General features: G+C 39.1%; 1 protein-coding gene across 7 annotated transcripts in view; it reads left to right on the plus strand.

The window, feature by feature from the left end:
* nfia (nuclear factor I/A) overlaps positions 1 to 16,074 on the plus strand; it is a 506,523-nt gene that overhangs the window by 253,346 nt on the left and 237,103 nt on the right. For 6 of the 7 annotated variants that reach the window (XM_060830426.1, XM_060830431.1, XM_060830425.1 and 3 more), the window contains exon 3: positions 6,087 to 6,149. The exons of the other annotated variant lie outside the window; for it this stretch is intronic. In XM_060830426.1, the coding sequence (XP_060686409.1) occupies positions 6,087 to 6,149 (63 nt within the window). The remainder of the gene's footprint in view (positions 1 to 6,086; positions 6,150 to 16,074) is intronic. 7 annotated transcript variants of the gene reach the window in all.

Raw genomic sequence — 16,074 nt, forward strand, 5'->3', positions numbered from 1 at the left:
GCGATGAGTTGGGTGGGGCAGGAGCAGGCTGAGACAATGGGTCGGCCGGGGCAATCAGGTCTGTGGATTTTGGGCAGGAGGTAGAAACGGGTGGTGTGGTGTTGTGGGACTATGAGATTGGAGGCGGTGGATGGGAGGGTATGGTGGGAAAGGAAGAAGCGGAGAGTTTCGAGTCCTTCGTGATGGGGGATGGAGTTGTACAGGGACTGGATGTCCATGGTGATGATAAGGCATTGGGGACTGGGGAAGAGAAAATCATGGAGGAGGCGGACTTCCTCCAAACCAAAGCAGTAGCCATGGGCACCCGCATGGGCCCCAGCTATGCCTGCCTCTTCGTAGAATATGTGGAACAGCCCATCTTCCACAGTTACACTGGCACCACCCCCCACCTTTTCCTCCGCTACATCGATGACTGTATCAGCGCTACCTCGTGCTCCCATGAGGGAGGTTGAACAGTTCATCCACTTTACCAACACCTTCCACCCCTACCTCAAATTTACCTGGACCGTCTCAGACTCCTCCCTCCCCTTCCTAGACCTCTTCATTTCTATCTCGGACGACCGAATCAACACGGACATTTACTATAAACCGACCGACTCCCACAGCTACCTAGACTACACCTCCTCCCACCCTGCCCCATGTAACAACGCCACCCCACATTCCCAATTCCTTCGTCTCCACCGCATCTGCTCCCTGGAGGACCAGTTCCAATACCTTCCCCTGCAACCGCAAGAAATGCAAAACTTACACCCACACCTCCCCCCTTACTTCCCTCCAAGGCCCCAAGAAATCCTTCCATATCTGCCACAAATTCACCTGCACGTCTTCACACATCATTTACTGCATTCGCTGCACCTGATGTGGCCTCCTCTATATTGGGGAGACAGGCCACCTACTTGTGGAATGTTTTAGAGAACACCTCTGGGACACCCGGACCAACCAACCTAATCACCCCGTGGCTCAACACTTCAACTCCCCCTCCCACTCCACCAAGGACATGCAGGTCCTTGGACTCCTCCATCGCCAGACTATAGCAACACGATGGCTGGAGGAAGAGCGCCACATCTTCTGCCTAGGAACCCTCCAACCACAAGGAATGAACTCAGATTTCTCCAGTTTCCTCATTTTCCCTCCCCCCACCTTGTCTCAGTCCCAACCCTCAAACTCAGCACCGCCCTCCTAACCTGCAATCTTCTTCCTGACCTCTCCGCCCCCACCCCCACTCCAGCCTATCACCCTCACCTTGACCTCCTTCCACCTATCGTAATTTCAACACCCCTCCCCCAAGTCCCCCCTCCCTACCTTTTATCTTAGCCTGCTTGGCACACACTCCTCATTCCTGAAGAAGGGCTCATGCCCGAAATGTCGATTCTCCTGCTCCTTGGATGCTGCCTGTGACCTGCTGCGCTTTTCCAGCAACACATTTTCAGCTCTGATCTCCAGCATCTGCAGTCCTCACTTTCTCCTACTTAATGAACTTCCCCAACATTATACAAATGTAGTTGTCCAGCACATAAAGTACTCTCCGGTCCTCCAAGAATTTTCACAGATAAATTTCCTGATGACATTATTGTCAGATAGAAAACGGCTGCAAATGTACATGACATTGTATCATACTGCAAGCCAAAACCTCAATGGATAGTTTTGATGCAGCACTGGCACAGACCAAAAACCAATAAAAGGCAACTTTTGGATCCCTCTATATGGACTCAAATAAGATTTAGGTTGTTGATTACTGTTTAACAATAAAATTGTTGCGAAATTAGCACTTTCCACTTGCTTGTGGTTAAAGATGTTGATGTGCTAATTTGACTATATTCTGATGTCATGACCTTTTGAACTTTATCAGAAAACTTCAATGGAAATTTGATAACTTAAGATTCAAGATATCCTTTCAATTCCAATCTGTGTCTGGAACAAATTTTATGCTGTCTCCCAACTGATAGTAGTCATGGGTTAGTTTGGTATGGGTGGTGGTTGATGCTGAGAGATAATGCTTGCGTGCTTGACTTGCTGTGTACTGCATTTTGAACATGTACATTTGGAAGCTGGAATGAGACCAAGCTATGGACATGGAGACACCTCATTTGTTTTTGAAATTATTAAACTGCTGACTTTCATAACTTTGAGTGATACTTCTTTCCCTCATTCACTTGATTCATATGAAATGAATGCATGATTCTAAACTGCAAAAGCATGTGTTACTGAGAAGAACCAATTTTTGTTTTCTGTTGCTGGACATATAATTTATTGCAGGGTCTCCCAGCAGTGCACTGCTTCTGCACTGAACGTTTTGACATATATTTCCTTCTTTTAAACCGTACATGTGCAAAAGCCTACAGTCTGTTATCTAGATGTCTTCCCAAGTAATTGGGTTACTCTAATTCAGCGGGATTCTGATACTTGCATGTTCTGACAGTGGCACATTATTTGGACAGCGGGGAAATAGTCTTGAAGTTCTGTTTGTGTCCAGCCAGCTTCCCAATGTAACTCGGTGTACACTGACAGAATTTTCTAATAACTCTATCATCCTTTGAGAGGACAGATCCTTTGAACACTTCTTATGAAGGCAAAGACCCCCACAAATTCCTATATTTACAACTCAGTCAGGATACTAACATAGTGGAGTCTGGCATACCAAGTGAAATGAAGTTTAAGACATTTAAAAAATTGTTTATGTGATTTGTGCATTTCTCCCAGCATTCATTACTCACCATAATTGACCTGGAGAAGGCAATGGAGAGCTATCTACTTGAAAAGCTGCAGTCAAAGGGTTTAGGGACTCTGCAGTGCTGTTATAAGGCAGTACCAGGAATTTGACTCCTGAATGGATGTGAGTGAATTTCAGTCAGCCCTCACCCTCAGAAAATGCATCGATCTTTAGAAGATTCACTATAAACTGCCTTCTATATCAGGCTGCTAGATGCCTGGGATTTCTATCAAATCTGTTGAGCAGATGAAGTCCTGGGCAAATACCCCAAACTTTGCATTTTCTGGTGAGCTACATAAACATAGATTTTTTTTTTAAAAAATCACCTTGAAGATGATGGTGACTTAACTACTTGAACACCTTCAGGCCATATGCTGTAAGTAGATTCACAATGCCATTACAGTTTAGTGGTACTGACTTCTATCTGTACCTACACACCAAGTCCGCAAACTCTGATAGTGGAAAATTATATCTGGTGAAAGTTTCACCATATTTACCAGAAAGCCATCTTACAGTTCCCACAGGTCCTTAATCTTCAGAATTATTAAGGCAGAATATTTCCTGGTTACAAACAACTACACTTACCTGGCTGCGATAAAGGAAAACTATCCTTGCAGCCTGCGCTTCAGGGAGTCATTTTGTCAAGCTATATAACTTGCTCCAGGTTAACCTGTGTAAAACCTTGAGTATGCAAAGCTCTGCATAGTTATCAAAGTTAGCAGATCATTAAGCTTTATGTTAAAGTAATTTTCAGGCTACCACAAGGAACATTGTCTTTGAAAAGGGAATCACTCTCTGCCAGAGATCAGGCTCAGCTTCTGGGGACATGGAGTTCAAATTTCACCTTAGGCCTTGTGGGATTTGAATATTCGTAATAAATTGGGAATTAAAAGCTGTCTTAATGGTGACTGTGAAACTGCCATCAATTGTTGCAAACACCACTTGCACTTAGGAATGGAAATCTGCCACCCTTATATGGTCTGGTCTACATGGGACCCCAGACTTTCGCAATGTGCTTCACTCTTAACTGCCCTCTGAAATGGCCTGGCAAGCCACACACTTGTGTCTGTCCATTGTAAAACCTGACAAAAGGAATGCAAATGGATGGATAACCTAGTAGCAACCAAAGCTCCAGAAATGACAGCAGCATGCACAGCCCTGGTACCCTTACAAAGACCTCCTCAGTAATATCTGGGAACTTGTGTCAAACCGGAGAGCCATCCCAGCAACCTGGCAATTTCTGCGAGACATGTTATTATGAATGTTCATCTCAAACAAAAACATCACCATGCTCCCGTGGTGGTGGCGGCAAGTGGTATACAATTGGGAGTGAGTTGTCCTGTGCAGAAAAGCTGAACAAATTCAACTGGCCAATTACTACTCTATCTGTCGACTCTCAATCAGTTAGCTAAATGATGAAAGATGTCATCAACAGCACTATCAAACAGCACTTGATCATTAATAACCTGCCCACTAATGCTCAGTCACCCTGATTTGGAACTATATTGCTGTCCTTCACTTTCACTGGATCAGAATCCTGGATCTTCCTCCTAGCAGCACTGAGAGTGTACCTAGAATACATGGATTGAAGTGGTTCAAGAAAGCTGCTCCACATCACCCTTCTTCCATAGTAGTTCGGGATAAGAGTAAACGCTGGCCTAACTGGTAATGCTCATATCCCTTGAAAGAATTTAAAAAGTAAGCTGAAGCTACATCTTAAATAAATAATTTGGAAAGATTGAATGGTTCACCATGAACTATAGATTTTGGCTGTTCTTGCAGTAGCAAAGTTAAGATAAATGATTTAGAGTTAAGGAACTAGATGCACTGCCTCTCTCCAAAGAGACGATGATGTCCATGTGTACTCCTTGCAGCCCATTTATACAGGGCATAGTTCCTGAGGTGCTACTGATTGGTATCATCCCAAATTTAATAGTTTGCAACAAATCTTTGACATCTTATGAAAGTATCTTATGTAAATATCTATTGATACATTGCTTGAAATCATTCTAAAAGCAATCAGTGTCTTTGGACATTCTTCCTAATGTCTTGATGCTTTCATTTTAACTTGGGATGTCACAGCCTTCAGGCATCCTGCTGATTGTGAGAAACCTGTTGCAATGTGTCAACAATAGACAGATTGGTCTCTTTCTAGCTGTCCATCATCAGGTGTGCAAACCACCTGAAATTGCTGCTGACTCATAGATCATTTGATGTTGGTCTCCAAGTCTTCAACTAAGGGTGGCAGTTGCTCCATTATTGATGATGCAATACAAATTTATGTACTAAGTCCACTGTTTCCACTTGCTGTAGATTGAGAGATTTCAGTGATGATGACAATATTATAGGGCTACAGAAGTAATGAACGCATCCTCATTTTAGGTGGTATATGCCAAAGTGATGAGAAGCAAGGTAGTCAGAAATCTTGAAGACTGCCATCACTCTTTGTGAGATGAGAGCAAGTGGTTGAATAAAGAAGGTGCTTGAGTCTTTAAAGCACACGTAAATCTTTCTGTTATCTAGGTGCTGAGAGAGATTAAAGTATAACTGCAGGATGATTTTTTTTCCGCTGTGATATTAGTGCAAAGTGTATTGGATAGGATGCAGTGCTGGTGCGTGTTGAAGTATTTTAGATGTTAGCTAATAGCACAGTGCTGACATTTGCAAAGTTTCCCACCGATCAATAATTGAACACCATTGCAAGTGCTTGTCCTCACCCGAGCACTATGAAATACCGACGTGTCCTTGAAAATGAGTCAAGAATTAATTAAGTTAGGAAAATAATTACCAACAATCCTCCTTAAGGAAGCATTCGAGAGATACAATATTCTCTTCCACCATCCAGAGAAGAATGATTCTCCCTATATGCAGTCTTGGCACAAAGTATCTTTTTCATGTTCATGTTCACCAAAAGTGATCTTCTGCTCAGGCCATCCCAAGGGAAACCTGGCTGAGATTGCGAACTCACTATCGAAAATAAATTGGAGACCCTGCATCAGACCAGTTCTCCAATGTAGTGAGACCCTGGGCAATATGTGACAATCAATCACATTGATCAACAAGAGCAACATTTCTAAAGTGCTAGTGCAATTTTGAAAAGATAATTTATGCCATTTTGTGTTTGCCTAATTGGCCTTTTTGTTACCTCAAAATTATTCCAAATAACTTCATTATAATAATTGACCAAAATTGAGTCAATTTTTCAAGGGGAATAATATATGTATTTGAGGAGGTAAAATATTAAAGCTTATGGGGCAAGTGCAAAGATTAAAATCTGTAGGTTGGTTGTGGAACTGTCAGCAACAAGGGGCCTACTTCTGTGGTGAAGTTTCTGTGATCTATTCTAATAGGTTGGCTTGTATTTTCTGTCTTTCAGATTCAGGTCAGTCTGAAAGCCCTAGCCAGGAAAGTGAGGATATCAAGGACCAGCCAGAAAATGGTATGTATTAATCTGACATGAAAGATGCACTATAGCAGTATTCACTGAAGAAACTGGGCAGAAGAACAGCTGTCCTTTTAAAACTAGACTGTGTTTTTGTAATAGTGTTGGAGCAAATTGCTCTTAAACCATTAGGGAATTGATTGTAAGAATTGAATGCCATTAGAGGTTCTAAAGAAAAGACCTAAATATAGTAAAGTTTCTTTTGAAGTCTTTTACATTAGGTATGTTAGCTAACAATGAACATTGCAGTTTTATATCTAGTGACTTTCAGTGAAAGCCCTCAGTGATGTTAGCTTTGAATATTGTGTCAAAGCGAACCAACGTTTTCAAAAAATAAAAAAAACTGATGTATTGAAGATCTGATTTTTTAATACATACCAATTCCTTATTTCTGTGAGCTGTCTCATCACGTTGCGATATAAAGATCTTTAAGCTGCAAAATAGGAAAACATGGCAGTTTAATTTTTGTTAACCATTGAGCGCCTGACATGAATGAAAAATGTACTTTGTGCAAGCACATATTTAACATTGTGTGCAGTTAAGTTAATAGAAAAAAAATAATAAGTATTGTTAAACTGAAAGGAATCTTTTTAATCTGTGCAGAAGTTCTTTTTAATAGCATTTAACTCTTTACAAGCTGAAAAATTTCTAATTCCCAGTTGCTCCCAAGCTGAACATTAATGCCTTCATTGGGGAATGTTTGCAGTATAATTAGCATATTTATGCAGATAATCGGTTGAATGGTATCTGGTACTAAACTTATAACATAGAAACTTGAAAAACGTGTATGTGAAGAAATCCATTGTTATCAGGCTGAAGTTTCTACAAAAATCAGCATGACGTCTCTTTAGTGACCTTTTATGCGTTAAACCTGTCCATAAAAACCTCCATGACAAATCCAAACCAAGTACGCAGCTTATTCAATTGTTCTCCGAGCGAAGTGTCAGTGATGTAGTTTCATTGCTTGTAGTTCAGTATGGAAAGTTTTTTTCAGGTGAACGAATTGTTTTCAATATTTAATTTTACCAAATGTCTGGTGATGAAGGTATTGATAGTTAAGGATTTACTTGCAAGAGGCTTGAACTTCTGTTTATCCTCATATAGCTCATCTCATTCGCATTTGATCTTCTATTCAGATGTTATTTACAATTGTCCTTGCATTTTGTTGTGAATTGCAAATCAGAGAAATGCACTTATCATTTGTATTTGATGAGAAAACATCATTAAATTTGAAAACATTGTGCTTATGTTTCAACATTGCAATGAGTGTGAAGACTTTGTTGAGTGGACTGCAATTTAATTGAATAGGCAGTTTTACTTTATATTAATACAATAATTCAGGCAGGCCACTGAACAGTGCAGTTAAAATAACTGTTGCCAGTACAGAAACGTATGCCCTTGGCAGCTATATTTAGACATTAAAATTCTTGGTGTTCAGTCTGAAAGGTTACCCACAGGAAATGGGTGGGTGGAGGGATGTTTAATTCTCTGAGGCACACAGTGTAACAGTTGTGCAAATTGCTATTAGCCCCTTGAGTGATGAATTATAAGCTCACTTCAGTATAGAACTTGCACCTACAATCACAAATGAATTTCCCAGTATTCATTATTAGTGTCACTTTGCTGCACATACTTGAGATTTAAGTCAGCTGAAAAAAAATTAGCATTGCAAAAGTTTATGCAAGCATAGCTGTCTTGAACTCTGTTAATATTGAATATTTTTGTTGTGTTTAATGTACTAGCTTTGTGGCTTAACTTAATGAATAGACTGTGCTATGATTTTCTGTTGATTTTACATAATTAACTAAACAAGCTTTTAACTGCATCAAGGTTTGTAGCATTAGAAACAGTGAGCAAATAGATTTAATTGTAACTGTACACCAATGCTGGGAGGCACAGAAACAGATCCTGGAGATTATGTAACATATATTTTACTAGTAGCCATTGTTATAATTAGTCCAACTAATATTTCAGTTTGAAACTTCAGGAGAGTAAAGAGATTAAGGAATATGGTGAGTAGACCATTTGATGACATTGAAGAGTAAAATCAAATGCTGATTTGATTTGATTTGATATATTATTGTCACATGTGCCAAGATACAGTGAAATGTATTGTTTGCATGCTATCCAGACACATCTTACCTTACATAAGTACGTCAGGGTAATAGAACAGGATACAGAATATAATATTACAGCTGCAGAGAAAGATCAATTCTAATATATGAGAGATCTGTTTAAAAGTAAGATAACAACACAGAAGAAGCTGTTCTTGAATCCGTTAGTACGTGTTTTCAAACTTTTGTATCTTCTCCCTGACAGAAGTGGGTGGAAGAGAGTATAACCGAGGTGGGAGGGTTCTTAGATTATGTTGCCTGTTTTCCCAAGGCAGTGGGAAATATAGATAGAGACAATGGAAGGAAGACTGTACTGGACTGTGTTCACAACTTTGAGATTTCTTGCAGTTTTAGGCAGAGCAGTTACCATACCAAGCTGTGATACAACCGGATAGGATGCTTTCTATGGTGCATCTATAAAAATTGGACCTAATGAACATCCTTAGCCTTCTGAGGAAGTAGGCGCTTTGATGTACTTTCTTAACCGTCGTGCCAACGTGGATGGACCAGACAGATCGTTGGTGATCTTTACTGCTAAGAACTTGGAGCTCTTGACCATCTCTACCTCAACACTATTGATGCAGGCAGGGGCGTGTTCTCCCTTCTGCTTCTTGAAGTCAATGACCAGCTCCTCTGTTTTGCTGACATTGAGGAAGAGATTGTTATCTTTACATCATGCCACTAAGCACTCAATCTCTTTCCTGTACTCTCTCGTTATTGTTTGCGATCCAACCCACTACGGTGGTGTCATCAGCAAATTAATAAATGTAGTGAGAGTAGAATTTGGCCACACAGTCGTCAGTGTATAAGGGACTGAGTGTGCAGCTGTGTGAGGCACCATTGTTGAGGATTATTGTGGAGGATGTGTTGTCGCTTATCCTTACTGATTGTGGTTTGGGAGTTCAAGATCCAATTGCAGAGATGGAAGTAGAGATTTAGGTTTAGGAATTTAGAGATGAGTTCTGTTGGAAGTGTGGTGTTGAAGGTGGAACTAAAGTCAAAAGTAGGAGTCTGATATAGGTGCCCTTGTTATCCAGATATTCCAGGGATAAATAATAGAGATGGCGTCTGATGTGGACCTATTGTGACAGTATGTGAATTGTAATGGAAATTGGCAATCTGGGAGGCTGGGTTTGATGTGTACCATTACTAAAATTTTGAAGCACTTCATTGTGATGGATGTCTGAGCCACCAGGCAATAGTCATTAAGGAATGTTTTCTGATTTTTCTTTGACACTGGGATTTTAGTGGTCTTCTTGAAGCAGATAGGGACCTCACATTGGATTGAGGACAGTTTAAAGATGTCTGTGAATACTCCTGTCAGCTGGTCCGTGCAGGATCTGATTGCTTGGCCAAGGACTCCATCCAGCCCAGTCTCTTTCCAGGATTACAAGAACTTGAAGATGTTTACAGTTTTTTTTATGGTGTTAAAACACAAACTTTCCAAATTGCACTTCTTGTCAGTGTGTACATAGAATTTTCTTTAAAACATTGGGAGCATATAGAAATTCTGCGAATATATGGTACCAAAGCTATTTAGAGCGAAACGGTGGCTCAGTGGTTAGCACTACTGCCTCATAGCGCCAGTGTCCCAGGTTCGATTCCAGCCTTGGGCGACTGCCTGTGTGGAGTTTGCACATTCTCCCTGTGTCTGCATGGGTTTCCTCTGGGTGGGTTTCCTCTGGGTGCTCTGTTTTCCTCCAAAGATATGCAGGTTAGGTGAATTGGCTGTGCTAAATTGTCCATAGTTGTTAGGTGCATTAGTCAGAGGGGGGGGGTTACTCTTCGGAGAGTCAGTGTGGACTTGTTGGGCCGAACAGCCTGTTTCCAAACTGTAGGGAATCTAATCTAAAAATGAGGAGCCAATGTTAACAACACATTACAACGGTTTGCCCTTCAGTTATCTGGCCGAGCTTTCGTTTGATATTATAGCAAATGCATTTAATTATGTGTATCTCTCCATTGTCTTCTTTCTCCCCACTTTATCACTGCAAGTGTTAACTACACAGTGGAGTGAAGTGGATTGGGCTGTGGACTTTTGGAACTTGCCATCAGTGTTTATTTCACATGACTTACATATTTAAATAATGATGTACAGATATAGGAAGTCAGACTGAGGATAAATATTAGTGGAATTGAATGAAAACAACAAAGAAAAATGGAGACAACAAGAGTTAAAGACAAACCAGCGAACAGACCAGAAGATTTGGAAAGTGTGAAACAAGAACAGAAGCAATTGTAAGAAGAGGGGGTTTTTAAAAACACATTTTGTCTGTGACAATAGTGCAAAATATCAAAATTCTGAAAATGGAGAACGAAAATGACAGATTTCATTTTTGCAACTTAATCTTGATTGTTGCATTAATACATAATGAATATGAACATAGAACAGAACAGCACAGGAACAGGCCTGTCAGCGTATGATGTTGTGCCTAACATGACACCAAATTAGCCTAATCCTTAAATGCTCCAATCGTATCTCCCTGCACTACCACTCCTGACAGCGCATTCCAAACTCCTATCACTCTCTGTGTAAAAAAAACACTTGCCCCTCGCATCTCCTTTGAGCTTTCCCCCTCTCACCTTAAATGCAAGCCTCTGAGTATTAGACATTTCAGCTCTGGGAAAAGGATTTTGACTATCAACCCTATCTATACATGAACCTTTCAAAATACGTGAATGATTTTGTTAAATGTAATATGGAAGTTTTTTCTAAAAGTCTTAATACTGAGCATATATTGAGTAGGTGGGAGTTTTACTTTTTATTTAGTATTCATGATCAAACTTCAACCAGGAGAGTAAATCTAACAATACATAAATATCACATACATATTGCACTGGCTTGTTAAAAGTTGTAATTTCTACCTAACTCATGAGATGCATGAAAGAAATACAAATGAACTTTATGTTTTCAAATTTCATTACAAATGCTGAAATTTATTCTTAATATATTTTCTAATAAGGTAGAGTTTGCAATGTAAGTTTCTTTTCATAGGGTTGGTCAAAAGTAATCTATCTGCAGAGATTGCCTAATGCATCCTGAGTCCACTTTCTCCTGATTCCATTTCACTGTTGGAAAAGGAATGAGTAATAAAGTCAGCAGCGTAGATGGTTTGCAGTGAGGTTACAAGGCAGTGATTTAATCAAGCACTTCTAATTACGTCATAACACAGGGGAGTGTAAGGTTTAAGTATGTCAGCTCAACCTAGAGATTGCAGATAACTGCCTCACACTCACTGCTGGATCTTTACTCTTATACATAACAGGATATCCACTCTTTTTCCTTTGTAGGTTGCATAGGTGTATTTAAATCTAAGGTCTTATTCATTTATATGAATGTCTCATACATATGTCTCAACTGGCTAATACTAACTGGTTTCAATGTTCTGATCAGGCTTTGCCCATCAATTAAGTAAAAAAATGAGCAAGTGTTAGTGACTAATCCACAGAATTCAAATATAAGAAACCGACTAATAACAGAAAGAAATCTAAATATCACTAAATTGCCGAGATTTTGCAGGACAGTTTTCATACAATCAGAGACGGATATGCCTCTGCGCATTTATAATATTCCACTGAGACAAAAGTAATCATTTTATCTCTGAGTGCAGTTTGCTATCAACGAACAAACAATTTCCATCCTAAGTTATGTCAGTGCTTTTGTTGAATGGTGAGCTGCAATGTGCAAGGATTTTACAGAAGATATTTTCTTGATTCCTGAAAGCAGGTATTAAGTTGCCTATTGTTCACAGTGTCCCTTTTTTTGCTGCCCAATATCTGGTTCAGTGTCAGTGTGACACATATTTTCATTTCGGGTCGGTGTGTGTTCCTGCCTTCATAGATGGCTGATGACTGAAAATAACAGAGCCCAGACCTGGTGCAACTGCCAAGAAACAAATTGTTTTATCTTAGATACAATATACGAATAAGCATAATTTGGCTTTTACAATGAGATCCATTAGTTCTTACTGCTCCTGTTGTATACAACTTGCTGACATTCTAGGTTAAAACGAATTTTTAAGTTAACTAAGCGCCTGTATTTTATATTCATTCTCATGATGAAAGCACTGCTGACAAGGTCAGCGATATTGTCCATTCCTAATTGCCCTTATAGGGATCGTGATGCATCACGTTCTTGAACTGCTCCAGCCCCACATGGTACAGGTACACTCAGAGTACTGTTAAGGAGAAGCTACAGACTTTCAGCCTCACGTCAGGCTTACTGATTTTGTATTTCAGGTTAGAAATTGCGTGAGTTCACTCATCACTGTAATGCTTTGTGGGTGAGAAAGAGAGAAGCTAGTTTGTAAGCAACTGTTTGGGGACAAGGCAGGGAGGAAATTTCTGACACTATGTGAAATACCATGAGACTTGAGGTAGTTACATTAACAGACCTGATAGCAGCCAATCCAGATGACTTCCTTATAGATTAGCACAAAATATTTAAAGAAGTTAAAGGACGAATATTATTGGGCATGTTACTTAAATTACATTATGTAGTTGTAAAGTTAGTCTCTAGAATGAGTAGGTTTAGAAACAATTCACTTGGGAGAATATCTCATCAATGTTGTTACCATTTTACTGACTTGAATGCTGCACTCACTAAGGTTTGATCTTTACGCATCTTTGTAGAAATTAGATATTTGACGGTTGAGGTTCTACATTTTTTTTTGTCAGCTCACTTTGGGAATTTCAGATGTCTGACCTCATTTTTGATGCCACTGCAATAAAATTGATCTGTTTAGTAGAAGAAATAATTGTAAGGTTCCTGGTGCTCTGGTCTGGTGTTCTTTGCACTATTGATTTTTATTTTTGGTAATATTTCCTAAGGTCTGCTGTTTTGTACTCTTATGTATTATATTGTTCTTGGACTTGTCATATGTTATGCTGTGAGACTTTCCCACCACCAGTAGCTCCTTACCACATGCAAATTCTCCCAACTTATTGATTCAAACTTAGTTAAACCCCAGATAAATGAGAAACGATATGCTGCTGCTGTGTCTGCAGAGAGGAAGATAGTTCCATACTTTATCAAACTAATTCACCCAACGACCAGGAATACTACTTGGCCAGTTCTTGTCCAAATGGGGTGATTGGGGATCCAAAAAAACAACTTTTTATACTGAATGTAGACAGTTGGTGACCATGCCATAACATAATTTTGGAGCTACCCTCTTCAACCTTCAATTAAGGGGAACCTGGAACAAACCTGCACCAAGGTTTGGTCATAAAGAGTTCATCCAAAAGGATGCAATTACTATTATGAAGCGGAAAAGCATGTCATTTATTCTCTAGAGTGGCTAGCTTGCTGCAGTTACCAATTTGACGAAGAAATGAGGATACAGTACATAATGGCTGCAAATCAAAATCGCAGCTGATCCAAAGTCACTCACATGTCACTTGTTGATTGTTCGCAGTTAACAAAGTAGATAAATGCAAACAAAAATATATATTCAAGGAGCCTTCTAATTAGTTGCAGGTATGCAAATAGGTGGAATAGATTGGTTACAATAAATATTCCCTTTGTGACCAAGCTCTTGGCTATTCATCGTAATATTATTGTTCTTTTACGATGGCGTCCATTTTCTTTTTTTACATATCTATGAAACACAATTTTTCTACACTATTTTATAATAGCAAATCTGTTTCAGTGTAATCCTTACACTTGGCAATTGTGAAATGCTGCTTAAAAAAATCATAACTGTTACACTTAATCTCAAATAATCAAGTATTTCTCATCAAATGTCAACATTGCTATTGTACTAAAATAGTTGTAAAGCATAACTTTTGATGAAGCTAATGCCCAGCCAGTAAATCGAAATAACAATGGATAAAAAGGGAAATATAATGTCTAGTTTCTGCAAAACCTGTTCTCTATAAGAATTTTTGTTTCAAAATTCAACAAACCATGAAAATAGCAAGTTGTAACAATAAAGCAGACAAGTTTTCAGGTATCATAAAACTTTTCTTCCCTGTTAACACATAAGTTACTGAATAAAGTAATTAGTAAATTACTTTTATAGTCACATGGAATAATTTAAAGGCAGTAAATGCACCTTGCGATCAGCTGAAATTCTTAGACCGTCAGTGCATCACCTGAATATTGAAATACCAGTTTTACTGTTGATTCCTAGCATTATTTTAATTACTGCAAGATCAGGTTTGTTGTAAATTGTAAGCACACTCTTGCTAAATGACGTGTTCTGAAGTGACAGGCTGTTTAAATGTAACCTGGCTTCTAAGTCAATGTTTGTTGCTTGCGGTTGACATTGGCCATTGAGTAATTATCTTTGAAATAAATAAACAATTTTTTTCAGCCTTTTAATTAATTAATAACGGATTTGCTGATTGCTTTCAAATGAGCAAGTTTCCTGGAAATCTACTAAGTTTAGCAGTGAAGTTCTGAGCCATAGCTGGTTGATCCACACAGATTTGAGATTTAAGACAATATCACAAATGAATGTGCTTGTTCTGTTTTTCTCCGTGTTCTATTTCTACATTTATTGACCAGCTTATTTCAAATAAGTGGGAATCGAGGCAAAAACAATATACACAGGAATGTCACATCAGAGTATTTAAAGAATTTTTTTGATATTGATCAATCAGAATCTTTACCCTAATGTGTCCCTTGGATCTGCCCCTTTGAATGTGGGTAATTTAGTCAGCAGGGCCACTAGATGGAGCACAGCAGGGAAGTGCAGTATTTCACCTCCCAGGAAGAAAATTTACCTCGTTGAAGTCATGCTGCTCAAATCAAACCTTTTGCATTCAGAAATCAGAATTGATATCAACTCTAATGAAGTTCCAGACTAATCCGTACTGTCCTCCTCCCAGCAGGAAGATGCATGATGGGAAACAAGTTGAAAATCGTCTGAATGTCAGCAGGTGGAGGGTGGAGTAAGCCAGTGATGGAAATGTTCTCTTTGGGAGTTTGCCATTGATTTTCAGACGTTCAAATCTAATGTCCTTGCTCCAAGAGGCTTTCCAGGCCTTCAAACAAGAAAAGTATTTCTCTGTTTTTGTGCAGAGGCTTAGCAGCTGCACTCTGCTTAACTCCCTTAGTTGATTGATGTAATAAAATGACTTAGGATCTGATGAAATTTGAATTAATGACAGCTGTTCTGTATACTGAGTAAATTCTGCCATTTTACCATTGCCCTTAATTATTGTAGTTTCAATCTCATACGAAACTTATTTTGCAAAGGTTTTATTTTCTGTAATCACCACAGGTTGGCCAGTGATGTTTTATTTTTCACTGGAAATGAAGCTTGCCCGTTCTGAAAACAAATTTTATGATGATCCAAATTGATGTACCGTCACTTTATTTCCAACTAATGTGAACTCGATCACATCTTGATTCAATATGTAAAAATAAAAGCTGGAAATATATACATTTATACATAAACGAATGCATGTAGTAGAAATAACGCAGACAAATGTGAACGTGGTTAAATTGTTTCATCATGGTTGAATTAAAGTCAGTGACTTGATTTTGTATCTTAGGATGAAAAACTGTGAGTATTCAGCCTCAAGTCATTTGGTCACGTGTAACTGGACTTTTGGCCAAGATATCAGCACAGCATGGGCTAAAACCAGGCAGTAAGACTTATCAGTACATTGCTGAATTTGATTTTCCTACCCTGACAGGATGACAACCAGTTATCCCTTTCCGGCTCCTTAAATTCTAGGGCAGAGAGATGGCCTTGCCTCCCTTTTAAAAACAAAAGTCCTGCAGATCTGGAAATCTAAAATATAAACAGGAAGTGTTGGAGAAACTCAGTAAGTCAGAGAGCAACAGAGTTAACATT

This window comes from Hemiscyllium ocellatum, chromosome 9, assembly GCF_020745735.1.
Source record: "Hemiscyllium ocellatum isolate sHemOce1 chromosome 9, sHemOce1.pat.X.cur, whole genome shotgun sequence".
In the NCBI taxonomy this organism is placed as follows: domain Eukaryota; kingdom Metazoa; phylum Chordata; class Chondrichthyes; order Orectolobiformes; family Hemiscylliidae; genus Hemiscyllium; species Hemiscyllium ocellatum.